Source organism: Neolamprologus brichardi, chromosome 6, assembly GCF_056152115.1.
Source record: "Neolamprologus brichardi isolate AB-2024 chromosome 6, ASM5615211v1, whole genome shotgun sequence".
In the NCBI taxonomy this organism is placed as follows: domain Eukaryota; kingdom Metazoa; phylum Chordata; class Actinopteri; order Cichliformes; family Cichlidae; genus Neolamprologus; species Neolamprologus brichardi.
The window spans coordinates 6,791,908-6,806,075 of NC_142109.1; the positions used below are offsets into that span (position 1 = coordinate 6,791,908).

Consider the following 14,168-nt stretch of genomic DNA (forward strand, 5'->3'; position numbering starts at 1 on the left):
CTATTATTTGTTGCTGTAGAAAATATTTATGACAAAGGAATAGACCTTTAAACCATAAGGTACAAAAATATTTCTGTGTCAGCAGAAGAAAAACTAAAAGAAGACAAAAAACTAAGAAAGAATAGTGATCTGATTTTAGTGAAGAATAAGAAAGGTATCATCTCTTTAAAAATGACTTGGATGTATTTTTATCACCTCCAAATCCTCCAAATTTTCATTTCTTGAAGGTTGGTGAGAGTTCCTCTTTCTTCTGGTTTATTAAAAAAAAAGTGATAACAAAAATGAACAGGTGGTGTCAGGTTAGTGTGTAAATTCTAAATTGAATTTCAATGATCTGACAGAGAAAACAGTGTTCATCCTCACCTCCTCCACCAGCAGACAGTGAGAAGTATTAAAACCAGCAGAGCAGCAGAAACTCCTGCAGCTGCTGGTGTCCATGTTCCTGTCATACTTTGGACAGTGAGAGTCTTTGGAGCAGAGCTGATATCTTTGTTGCTTTTCACAGCACAGGAGTAGCTTCCTGCATCCTCCCTGCTGACTGGGTCTAGGATCAGATGTTTGTTCTGGTTCTCTCTCGGGGTCAGAGGTCGACTGTTCAAGTACCAAATGTAGTTTGTGTTGTCAGTCAGAGGACAGCTGGTACTGCAGGTCAGTGTGACTCTCTGACCCTCTGTCACCACTGCAGAAGGACTCATCTTCACTCTCAGCTCTGAAAGATACTTAAACTTGTCAGTAACTGTGAGAGATATTTTATTTTAAGTGTTTCTTATAAACAGCAGGTTGGTTTGTAGTGTCAATGTTACAAAGTGACTCAGAGAATCGTTTTCTTTTACAAATATGAGAACTGTATTAGGTTTAAGAAAAGAAACATACATAATTTAGTAAAGATTTTATTGTAAAGGATAACATAAAGAGCTTTAACTCTATGTAGGAGATGACAGATTTAATTGCTCACATAACTTAACATTTGTCTGTCTGTTCTTTCTGTCTGTTTGGGGACTGATAACCATGCATGGACTGAAACAGAAAACCTTTCATCACTGACTGAATGAGGAAATAAAATTGCATCAGTTTGTATAAACATCTTGAAAGGTCTGATGACTCCATCATGGATCAGGTTGTGTCTCCTTGACCAGTTTGCATAGATGAATGATGGTGCTTCATGCTGTTTGTAACCCAGAATGAACCTACTGACAGTAAATGGTCCAAGGGCCACAAATCTACAAATCTTAGTCTACGTGTGACAGCTGTGACATTACTGGACGACATTTTTAGTTGTAAACCCGAGAGGATAAATCATAATCGATGGATTTATGAACTGGAATTCTGGCTGTGTTGGACTGAAACCTGGAAGAAGTTTGGTGATTTTGTGCTGAGTCACTGCTCCTCATTGATGCTCTCTCTCCTTCAAAGCAACATAAGACTACATTTAAAGTCTAAAGTTGTGGACATTCTCTTTTTGACTCTTTCAGTAACAGTAAAGCTGAAAACTTGTGTATAAATATTACATCTCTCAAATCGTTCTCACAGATTGTTCTAGTCCTTATGCTAACACATAGATGGGATCTATTTTCACCAGTAAGGTAACAAGTGCAAACATAGGTGAGCAGAGCTGCTGTTAATTGCCATTAATAGCTAATAATTGCAGCTAACTCTGGAGTTACTCGTGGATTTCATCATCAAGCTGAAACGTTGTAGTCATGCAGCTGTAGGCTGTTAGAGCTGGCTGAGTCTCCCCACTACCAGCTTAGATTAGTTTCTGTTAGCTTATTTGAGTAACACACAGGACTAACTGGGATCTAAACAATGAACAGTGAGTCAAACAAGCTGTAATTACCTGTGACAATCAGAGTAACTCCAGGAAAATCAGACTGTATCACTTCTTCATTTTCTGTTGTGATGGTGAACCTGTATTCTGCTGAGTCATCTCTCTTCAGCTTCTTTAATCCGAGGATGTGTTGGTTCTTCATGCTGTCATCATACTCCACATGATCTGCATCCTCAGTCAGCTGTTCAGCTTCTCTCTTGACTTTATACCAACATTTAGACTGTATCTGCTCGTAGTCAGGATGTGAGTATTTACTGGAGATGTTGACTGAAGATCCTTCCAGAGCACAGATTCTGCTCTGGACATAATTCAGCGTCCAGCAGGAAACATTTACACCTGTAATATAGATAAAGCAGAGAAGAGATATATTTTAACTTAATTAGTCAAATCAGTTTATTTATATCACACATTTAAACACAACAGATGTTGACGAACGTTCTGCACAACAAGTAAAAAGCACTTTAAAGTATACTTATAACAAAAATAACCAAATAATTAATAAAAGCAATAATGAAATAATAACATTAAATATATATAAATGAAGAAAGAAATACACTGGGGAAAATGACAGACTGAGTTACTCTTGGCTGAGACTGAGAAAGCTAAGCAGAAGTCAGGAGATGAATACTGTTAGTATCATAGATGAGCAGATCTGAAGAGGGAGACGAGTCCAGAGTTTTGGATCTGCAGCTGAGAATTGTGATGTGATCACCAACATTTTAAAACTGATCCTGAACTTTACAGGAAACCAGTGTGATGATTAGTCTTAATTGCAAGAAGTGGTGGTAATACTTTGTAAGTGGAGAGACAATAAGTTTACTCACAGACGTCAGCAGAGCGCACATCCTCAAGACCATTTACAGCACAAGACAAACCGTCATGATTAGAGCTGGAAACTAGAATCTGTTTTCCCTCCTGCACTTTAGGCTTTCTGTTCTCATACCACACAAAGGAAATCAGAGGGTCAGTCAGAAAACAGCTGCTGTTACAGGTCAGTCTGATGTGACCTCTGTGTTCAGCAGGAGTCCTCTGGACATGAATTTCTGTTGGAAGATGATAAACACATTTCCCACCAGTTCATCTCTGTCATGTCAAATAAATAACAAATAAAAATGAAGTTTCAAAGTGCAGTTTGTCCAGAACTTCACCTCTGGGATATGTGATGGAGCAGGACTCGTCCACTGATGTCTGCTGAGAAGAACACATTCTCCCTTTAGCAAAGGTCACACTGAAGCAGGTCTCTGTGATGGAACCTGAGAAAAACCAACAACTTTCAGTAAATTCATTAGAGTCTGAAGAGTAAAGTGTTTGTGTTTGACATCTCATAACATGATGAGGTGTCCACCATGACTCACCCACAGAGACTTCAGGGGCTCTGAGATCCTCGTAGCCTTTGACAGCACAGGAGTATGTGACTGCTTCCTCACTGCTGAGCAGCTCTTGGTACCAGGGAGACCAGTCCTCATAGAGAAACTCTCTGTTCTTGTACCAGATGTAGGCTGCAGGCTTTTCAGTCAGAGGACAGCTGCTGCTGCACATCAGTGTTACTGTCTGTCCCTCTGTGGCAGGAATCACCTTTACCTGCAGCTCTGAGAGGTCACATGACCAACATGAATACACTGATCATTCATAAACTCATTCATTTGAGATGCATTTGTAAAAAGAACTGTACCTGTAACTTGGAGATGAATTCCACTTTGTTGGCACTTTGATCTGTCAGCAGTTTTAATGCAGCAGTAAAAATTTGCATCACTCTCTGTCAGATTATTGATTGTTAGAGTGAAATTACTCTCTGCTGACATGCTGTACTTTACATGTGTTTCATCTGTAGAGAGTTCAATCTTGGAGATAGTCAAGTATCCAGCGTACCAGCTATTTCTTGCAGTGGGATGTTGATGTGAGCAGGGCAGATTCACTGATGAACCTTTCAAGACACAGATGCTGTTTGGTTTTCCCTGAACACCTTTAACACAACATGTGATTAGAAAACATGGTGAACATTTATGCTAACTTTCTTTTCTGTGCTAATCTGTGATGACAGCATGTTACTGTGAAGGATCAAAATCTGGTGCTTTGATACACTTGACAGTTCAGAACAGTAAAAGTACAAATCTGTGAATCTTCTGTTTTCTAAAATCATTTTGTAACTTTCTGCAGGTTTGACACTAAAACTCCTGCCTTCCACAAACAGCATCACAGTCATCATGAGGAGGAGAAACAAATTATTCCTACCTGAGAGACACAGAATGAAACCCATGAACAAACATCCAGCTTCTGCCAACAACATGGCTGTTGTAGATTTTCTCTTCTAATGAGAAAGTTGATGTATGATGATTATAACGAGCCGATCACTGCTGTTCTCAGAGTTTCAGAAATATCAGAAACATGAATAAACGTTCAAATCAACATCTGTCTAACAGGAATGACTGACTTGTGTGAGTGTGTCAGCAGACAAACTGCATTCAGCTTTAACACTATCACTTCCTCATTTACTTATTTCCCCCACAAAGAGCCCTCTAGTGAAGAATCCATGTATTGACCTCAAATAAATGTATTTTCTATTTCTTGTCATCATTATTAAAATTATAATATTTTTTTTTTAGTTTACAAAATGTAAAAATTGCAATATCACTAAATTTCACATAAATATTTAGTGTTTATTTACAATAAAAAAAACCCTTCAGTGATGACAATGAGAACGTGAACATGTGAAGCTGTTTGTTGTTGTTAAATTAACAGATGTTAAACCTCCAAACATGATGTCTTTAATGTTTTAATTTTTGACACAAACAATGTGAAAGATTTCTATATTTGAAGCTGCAAATTACGAAGAAAGCAACACAACTCAAAGCGCACAATTATTCATATATAAATATTTATATAGTGCTTTTTGAGACCCTCAAAGCATTTGACCATTCCACTATTCATTCACTCTCACATTCACACACTGGTGGAGGCAGCTACAGTTGTAGTCAGAACAGAAGCGAGGTTGTCATATCACGCCAACGGCCCCTCTGGCCATCACCAGTAGGCGAAGTAGGTGAAGTGTCTTTCCCAAGGGCACAACAACAGAGACTATCCGAGCCGGGGCTCGAACCGGCAACCTTCCAATCACAAGACGAACTGCCAACTCTTGAGCCACGATCGCCCCATTCAACTCCATCATGCCAGACATTGACACCACATAATATCATCAGACATCTTTAAATTGAAAATCAGGTATTTGTACAGCAGATGATGTTTTTGTAGTGTTTGCTTTCATGCTGTTCTGTCTGTAAACACAATGAAATGCATGTGATGCAAAATACAAGACCTGCTAATCGTGTTACTTTAGGCGCTTTAGGTTTTCTTACTTTCTGGGTGATCATGTCTTCAGGTCGTTCTTTTAAGTTTGTTTTTTGAACCACAATATAACCTCAAACAATTTCATGTCTCTGCTTTCACCATCAACGCTGACAGATACATGCTCTTCCACTTATATGGTTAGAGTTCACAAAGACGGTGGAGTTTATCACAGTTGCCACAGAGCAAGAGGTGAGGCACACCTGGACAACCCAACAGTCTCTCACAGGGCAAACACAGAGAGAAAGAAAACTAGATGCACTCACACCGGTGAACAAACACCACAAACACAGGAAGAACACGTGAAGTCCCAGACATGAAGCCACGAGCTTGTTAAAGTGAGACGACCACCATAACCACTGCACCACCACACATTTTTTTTTCACGAAAATACAATGAAATTCGGGTTTGTCACATGTTTAACTGGGATCATTGGTCACTGAAAAATAATAAAGCCAAAAATTCTGGAAGAAAAATAAAAATAAAACAATTCATTCAAAAGTAGATTCAGTATTTTGTCAAATATCTCATGTAATACATTCTTCACTAGAGGGCTCTTTGTGTGGGAAATAAGTAAATGAGGAAGTGATGGTGTTAAAGCTGAATGCAGTTTGTTCGTTGACACACTCACACAAGTCAGTCGTTCCTGTTAGACAGATGTTGATTTGAACGTTTATTCATGTTATTGATATTTCTGAAACTCTGAGAGCAGCAGTGATCGGCTCTTTATAATCATCATACATCAACTTTCTCATTAGAAGTGAAAATCTACAACAGCCATGTTGTTGGCAGAAGCTGGATGTTTGTTCATGGGTTTCATTCTGTGTCTCTCAGGTAGGAATAATTTGTTTCTCCTCCTCATGATGACTGTGATGATGTTTCTGGAAGGCAGGAGTTTTAGTGTCAAACCTGCAGAAAGTTACAAAATGATTTTAGAAACAGAAGATTCACAGATTTGTACTTTTACTGTTCTGAACTGTCAAGTGTATCAAAGCACCAGATTTTGATCCTTCACAGTAACATGCTGTCATCACAGATTAGCACAGAAAAGAAAGTTAGCATAAATGTTCACCATGTTTTCTAATCACATGTTGTGTTAAAGGTGTTCAGGGAAAACCAAACAGCATCTGTGTCTTGAAAGGTTCATCAGTGAATCTGCCCTGCTCACATCAACATCCCACTGCAAGAAATAGCTGGTACGCTGGATACTTGACTATCTCCAAGATTGAACTCTCTACAGATGAAACACATGTAAAGTACAGCATGTCAGCAGAGAGTAATTTCACTCTAACAATCAATAATCTGACAGAGAGTGATGCAAATTTTTACTGCTGCATTAAAACTGCTGATAGATCAAAGTGCCAACAAAGTGGAATTCATCTCCAAGTTACAGGTACAGTTCTTTTTACAAATGCATCACAAATGAATGAGTTTATGAATGATCAGTGTATTCATGTTGGTCATGTGACCTCTCAGAGCTGCAGGTAAAGGTGATTCCTGCCACAGAGGGACAGACAGTAACACTGATGTGCAGCAGCAGCTGTCCTCTGACTGAAAAGCCTGCAGCCTACATCTGGTACAAGAACAGAGAGTTTCTCTATGAGGACTGGTCTCCCTGGTACCAAGAGCTGCTCAGCAGTGAGGAAGCAGTCACATACTCCTGTGCTGTCAAAGGCTACGAGGATCTCAGAGCCCCTGAAGTCTCTGTGGGTGAGTCATGATGGACACCTCATCATGTTATGAGATGTTAAACACAAACACTTTACTCTTCAGACTCTAATGAATTTACTGAAAGTTGTTGGTTTTTCTCAGGTTCCATCACAGAGACCTGCTTCAGTGTGACCTTTGCTAAAGGGAGAATGTGTTCTTCTCAGCAGACATCAGTGGACGAGTCCTGCTCCATCACATATCCCAGAGGTGAAGTTCTGGACAAACTGCACTTTGAAACGTCATTTTTATTTGTTAATTTATTTGACATGACAGAGATGAACTGGTGGAAAATGTGTTTATCATCTTCCAACAGAAATTCATGTCCAGAGGACTCCTGCTGAACACAGAGGTCACATCAGACTGACCTGTAACAGCAGCTGTTTTCTGACTGACCCTCTGATTTCCTTTGTGTGGTATGAGAACAGAAAGCCTAAAGTGCAGGAGGGAAAACAGATTCTAGTTTCCAGCTCTAATCATGACGGTTTGTCTTGTGCTGTAAATGGTCTTGAGGATGTGCGCTCTGCTGACGTCTGTGAGTAAACTTATTGTCTCTCCACTTACAAAGTATTACCACCACTTCTTGCAATTAAGACTAATCATCACACTGGTTTCCTGTAAAGTTCAGGATCAGTTTTAAAATGTTGGTGATCACATCACAATTCTCAGCTGCAGATCCAAAACTCTGGACTCGTCTCCCTCTTCAGATCTGCTCATCTATGATACTAACAGTATTCATCTCCTGACTTCTGCTTAGCTTTCTCAGTCTCAGCCAAGAGTAACTCAGTCTGTCATTTTCCCCAGTGTATTTCTTTCTTCATTTATATATATTTAATGTTATTATTTCATTATTGCTTTTATTAATTATTTGGTTATTTTTGTTATAAGTATACTTTAAAGTGCTTTTTACTTGTTGTGCAGAACGTTCGTCAACATCTGTTGTGTTTAAATGTGTGATATAAATAAACTGATTTGACTAATTAAGTTAAAATATATCTCTTCTCTGCTTTATCTATATTACAGGTGTAAATGTTTCCTGCTGGACGCTGAATTATGTCCAGAGCAGAATCTGTGCTCTGGAAGGATCTTCAGTCAACATCTCCAGTAAATACTCACATCCTGACTACGAGCAGATACAGTCTAAATGTTGGTATAAAGTCAAGAGAGAAGCTGAACAGCTGACTGAGGATGCAGATCATGTGGAGTATGATGACAGCATGAAGAACCAACACATCCTCGGATTAAAGAAGCTGAAGAGAGATGACTCAGCAGAATACAGGTTCACCATCACAACAGAAAATGAAGAAGTGATACAGTCTGATTTTCCTGGAGTTACTCTGATTGTCACAGGTAATTACAGCTTGTTTGACTCACTGTTCATTGTTTAGATCCCAGTTAGTCCTGTGTGTTACTCAAATAAGCTAACAGAAACTAATCTAAGCTGGTAGTGGGGAGACTCAGCCAGCTCTAACAGCCTACAGCTGCATGACTACAACGTTTCAGCTTGATGATGAAATCCACGAGTAACTCCAGAGTTAGCTGCAATTATTAGCTATTAATGGCAATTAACAGCAGCTCTGCTCACCTATGTTTGCACTTGTTACCTTACTGGTGAAAATAGATCCCATCTATGTGTTAGCATAAGGACTAGAACAATCTGTGAGAACGATTTGAGAGATGTAATATTTATACACAAGTTTTCAGCTTTACTGTTACTGAAAGAGTTAAAAAGAAAATGTCCACAACTTTAGACTTTAAATCCTTTACAATAAAAATCTTTACTACATTATGTAGTTTTCTTTTCTTAAACCTAATACAGTTCTCATATTTGTATAAGAAAGAAAGATTCTCTGAGTCACTTTGTAACATTGACACTAAACACCAACCTGCTGTTTATAAGAAACACTTAACATAAAATATCTCTCACAGTTACTGACAAGTTTAAGTATCTTCCAGAGCTGAGAGTGAAGATGAGTCCTTCTGCAGTGGTGACAGAGGGTCAGAGAGTCACACTGACCTGCAGTACCAGCTGTCCTCTGACTGACAACACAAACTACATTTGGTACTTGAACAGTCGACCTCTGACCCCGAGAAAGAACCAGAACAAACATCTGATCCTAGACCCAGTCAGCAGGGAGGATGCAGGAAGCTACTCCTGTGCTGTGAAAAGCAACAAAGATATCAGCTCTGCTCCAAAGACTCTCACTGTCCAAAGTATCACAGGAACATGGACACCAGCAGCTGCAGGAGTTTCTGCAGCTCTGCTGGTTTTAATACTTCTCGCTGTCTGCTGGTGGAGGAGGTGAGGATGAACACTGTTTTCTCTGTCAGATCATTGAAATTCAATTTAGAATTTACACACTAACCTGACACCACCTGTTCACCTTTATATTCCCTTATTTCATTAACCAGAAAAATGAGAACTTCTAGCCATTCATCAACAAGTGAAACAATGGAAAACTTGGAGCAGGTAAACAAAATAAATGTAATAATTCTTCTACAACAGAGGAACATCCCCCTGATCTATCTAGATTATTCCTTCATGCATGTCAGAGCAGCTTCATTTTAACAGATATTGGAGATTATGTATCGGAATTTCAGGAGCAGGACCAAACTTCCAAACACCCTCCTTCCAGCTTTCATCTATATAGGTCCCCCCAGTTCTGCAAGCTGATCATTCTTATTTACATGCTCCTCCCTCCCTCCTTGTTCTCCATTCATTAACTTCTTCGCTTCTATTTAGTTCATGGGGATCTGCCAGGCCCGGGAGCCATTGCCAGCCCCCTTCGAGGCCTTCCCCAAACCGCAGTTCAATTCATGTCAAAGCCATTCACCTTTACCTACTAAAACGCTGTCAAACCTAAAATGAGGACGTGGCCCAGCTAATGAAATGACAAAATGCTTGTGAGTCACTACAATCAGAGCGCAGTTTTGCTGTAGTTCTCATCTGAGGTTCCTGATTTCAGAATATAATGTTTCTCTTATGTTCTGGTTTTCTGTAGGACATAATTATTTTCCTACAATCGTACAATAAAGCCTGCTGAGGTTTTTGTAAAGCAATTAAAACTACAACTGATCTTGTTCACTTTGTAATACAGGAAAAACTACCAGTAGTTGAAAAAAAGTTTTCTTTTTTTTAAACTAGCTCACACTCTTAAACTCATATTCATCCTTCACTCCAGCAGTGGAGTAAAGCTAATGTGTTATGCTAACTGCCCCAAGATGTTCCTACAGTGACCTTGGATTGAATTTAACATGTTATTTCTCTTTTTTATCAGGTCAATTTTGGGCCCCAGCATGACGACATCTCAGCTCAACCAGCAGAGCAGGAACTTGACTACAGCGAGATCAACTTGTCCAAGAACCAAACAGAACATCCCTACTCCACTGTTCAGTCATTTCAAGAGCAGGAGCATGTCCCCTACGCTGTTGTCAACTTCAGAGACAACACAACACCTGAGTGAGTTTGTTTTATGATTATCAATAAAACTCAATGACCAGGCTGTGGACACCTAGAGACTGTACAACACATCAACTTAAAGAAGATAAAATATAAAAACACATCTGCCTGTACAGGACTTAAATTGATCTGTTCATGATGTTGGTATTACATTCACTTCTTGTCTTTACTTTTTCTGATGAGTATGAACAAACTGTGGTCACTCTTGACAGGCTTCTTTCAAACCCTCATAGGAACTGAAACTAAAACATTTGTAATGGTTACCAGCTTTTTATGTTGAGACAATCGTTCTCAGGCTCTGTCTCACACTAGATAAGAGGAAGCCTCAAGAACAGATCTTTATCTATATATGTTTATTAAAATGTGTTTCTTAAAGTGTCTTTGACACATTAAAAGGTCATCATTATCTCAGGCTTTGCCCAACACGCCAGCAAAATTGTTCTAAAAATTGCATTAAAGAAAAAACAAACAGTTGAACTCAATTTCTTGTAAAGTCAAAAATGTCTTCATCATAAATCCATTGGAGATTTATAGACAGACTTCATATTTATGAACATGTAACAAACATTTTGTATTAAAAGTAGAATAATAAATTTTATCTTTAGCCCTTGTGTTGTCCTTGGGTCATTTTTGTCCTCTAAAGAAATCTTTTGCTATCAAAAATGTGTTTTTTATTCATCAAATGGTCTGAAAATAACAGAAGTTATTCATTACTATGCTATGCATGATAAGTTTTAAGTAATTTGAATTATTTATGGGGTTTTTATTGGATTTTATAACACCTGTGGTCCTCGTGGACAAAAATGACCCCAAAGTACAAAGTGTTGCAAAGGGTCATGTTTTCACACCATACTGCTTTCAAACATCTTTGATCTTGGATCACTGATGTGTGGGGTCAAGCAATGGTCATAACAACCACAACAACAACAACAACAGGCAGCACAATGAGGAGGCAGGTGCTCTATATTCAATTAAATTTTATTTATACAGCGCCAAATCACAACAACAGTCACATCAAGGTGCTTCGTATTGTAAGGTAGACCCTACAATAATACATACACAGAAAGTAGCTCACAAGCCTCCATTGCACTAGAGATTTGCATACTTTGATGAGCATACTTTTTTTTACCATGTTGTGCAAAGCAATGACCAGTAGAACAATGCATATATTGTCCTCTAGTATAATGAGGAGGAAGATTCAATGTTCAGGAAGATCCAGGGTTAGAAGATAAAGAAAATATTGTCAATATTTAGAGCACATGCTAACCTTTCTCTGAAAAAGCACATCACCCACCTGCAGAAGTGGAAGAAGGCTATGAAGTGAAGGAAAGTGATGAAGAATCTGAACTATGTTCAAGTAGGTTCTCAGGCATCCAGGACATGGTAGTCCGAGGAGCTTGGAAAGAAAGTGACTGGGTTTCTTGAAGTTTCTTGAATTTTCAGAATGTGAAACTGAAATAGAAGATGTGTTAGAGGACTACACATCTTCCATTTCAATTATGATGAAGACAAAGGATCAAGCAAGAAAGAGGAGTCAGCTGAGACAGGAATATTTGCAGTAATGTGAGGAAACATTAATCTGGTCTTCTATTCTCCCCAGTGACAGACGATGCATGACTCTCTCATGCGTCACAGTGAAAGACAATCTACCACAGTCTAAGCACATATGCCAGGTCCCATACTCCTTCAGTGGCTTTTCTACTCGAGTACTGAAAGCATTAAACACCATGTATTCTGCTTGTATTATGCTTTTTAACTTTCACATGCCAATGGATGCATCAGAGACCAAGTTGGGGTTCAGTAACTTGCCCAAAGACACCTTGGTAAGAACTCCAGACTAGATCACACAGAGATTGAACCAATAACCATCCAATTAGCAGATGACCTGCTCTACAGCCAACTCAATGACAAACAAGGAGGGACAACAAGAGAGGAAGAAAAATGGACCGAATGCAGCTGTAGGCATATGTTGATTCTTACTGCCGTGCATCCATTAGAGTCGCTACGGCCAGTTTATGACATCCTGAGTCTTGTAGAGAAGTTTTCATGCTGACACAAGATTAATCATAGAATCACAAAACAGATATAATTTCTTAATAAAGACACAATAGAAGATCGTTGTTCATGACACAAACGCGCTCCCATTTGAGGTGTATGGAACAAGTGTGTGTTTCTCCTGCTGTTGATGTAAGATCCAGGTACTGATGTGACTGTATGAGCACCAAGTCCCCTTCAGAGGACTCTGTCCATTCCAGCAGAACATCCCAAGTAAACCGGGGAACTATGAGATAAAAACATGGGCAGCATGTGATGCCAGGTCCAGCTGTACATGGAACATGCTAGTGTACGATGGCAAACCGTCTGTCCTGCAGTCAGGACACGCGAATTGTCCCTAACATTGCAGGTTTCCAAAAGAAAACAATCACCTGTAACAACTTGTTTACTGTATATGACCCTTGGCCTGCAACTGCAGAAAAGAAAGCTGTCCATGATGGGACCAGTGCAGAGGAATGAACCTGAGCTTCCTCCTGCACTTGTGTCAAATATGGACACGTCTTTGTCCTCATGAAAGTTTGCCTTCTCTCAGAAACATGCCCTGGTGTTCCTGCCATGCCAAAATATAGAAAACTGTCAGGTAATGAGTTGGAATAAAGTTGAATAAAACCTTGAAACACAGAGATGGATGATATTTTATACTTATTGCTTTATAAACAGTCAAAGCAAACAGGGTCATTTTTGAGCCCAGAGGACAACAGATGTGATTATTTGCTGCCAGTAAAAAACTTGAAGTAGTTTAAAAACAGCTTTCTAAATTAACTTTGACATAAATCCGTCTGTGATAATCTGTTACAGCAACCAACTCTGGTTGTGAAACGATAATCACAATAGCTGATGATTTAATTTATTTTTTACCCGAAAACAAAGAAAAAAAATCATTTTTATGAGGTTTTTATCAGACTTAAATTTGAAATGAAATAAAAAAAATGTGTCAAAATGTTTGAATTAAGTTTTAATTAAAAGTGGGGGAATATCCATTTCATATTAATTAAGTATCAATCAAACCAGATGGGGAATTTCTGACCCCTGAGGACCAGAGGTGTGATTATGTGCTGCCATTTAAAATTTATAAATGGTTCAAAAAAACCCGATGACATGCCACATCTGGCCCGATTGTGGTTTGGTTTATGTGGCCCAGGCTCATAGAAAACAGGTCTGGCCCATCAGGTTGGCACTTCTGACTGACTGGTGTCATGGCAGAGTGTATGTCAGATGCGGGCCAAGTCTGGCAATGATGGCACTATTTATGTTCTTATTTTCCTATTTTAGTTAGAAGACCCAAATGCCATGTTGCAATACTATACTGCTATGGAAGCCAACGTGTTAAATGCAGGTTTGACAGGTTTGTGAGTTTACACTTTATAAAAACCTAATGATGGTTTACTCCGCATTGCCAGTGGGTGGCTGTAGCTCAGGAGGTAGAGCAGGTCACCTACTGATCTGCAGTGTTAGTAACTGAGTTACAATATTCTAAAAGTAATTCATTACTTGAAAAGTAACTATTGCATTACTTGTTAAAATGTTTAACCCTCTGGGGTCCAGGGTGTAATTGGCCATTTTTGACTACTTTTGATTTTCCCTCCACATTTTACCTTTAAAAACTATTTACTTTGCCTTGTTTGGTATCATCCTTTTCAGCACAGCCTCACATGTCTGAATTTACAGTCATGTTTTCATTTTTGACATACCGTATTAACACAGCTGATCTAAAATCAGACAAAAAACATAAAATCTGAGTAAAAAAACGTATATTTTTTACTGTAACAGACATGT

General features: G+C 38.9%; 2 protein-coding genes across 2 annotated transcripts; one reads left to right on the forward strand and one right to left on the reverse strand.

Moving 5' to 3' along the window:
• Nucleotides 1-359: 359 nt before the first annotated feature.
• On the reverse strand, nucleotides 360-4,115 carry LOC148102456 (B-cell receptor CD22-like). Its single transcript, XM_087842473.1, has 7 exons — nucleotides 4,061-4,115; nucleotides 3,501-3,791; nucleotides 3,184-3,417; nucleotides 2,977-3,081; nucleotides 2,653-2,871; nucleotides 1,838-2,164; nucleotides 360-709 (listed from the first exon to the last, which is right to left on the reverse strand). The coding sequence occupies exons 1-7, from the start codon at nucleotides 4,113-4,115 to the stop codon at nucleotides 360-362; spliced, it is 1,581 nt and encodes a 526-aa protein (XP_087698599.1).
• Nucleotides 4,116-5,949: 1,834 nt separating this feature from the next.
• On the forward strand, nucleotides 5,950-10,897 carry LOC102791120 (B-cell receptor CD22-like). The gene is made up of 9 exons (XM_087842475.1): nucleotides 5,950-6,004; nucleotides 6,273-6,563; nucleotides 6,647-6,880; nucleotides 6,983-7,087; nucleotides 7,194-7,412; nucleotides 7,901-8,227; nucleotides 8,834-9,179; nucleotides 9,290-9,347; nucleotides 10,156-10,897. The coding sequence occupies exons 1-9, from the start codon at nucleotides 5,950-5,952 to the stop codon at nucleotides 10,339-10,341; spliced, it is 1,821 nt and encodes a 606-aa protein (XP_087698601.1). The 3' UTR covers nucleotides 10,342-10,897.
• The last annotated feature ends 3,271 nt before the right edge of the window (nucleotides 10,898-14,168 follow it).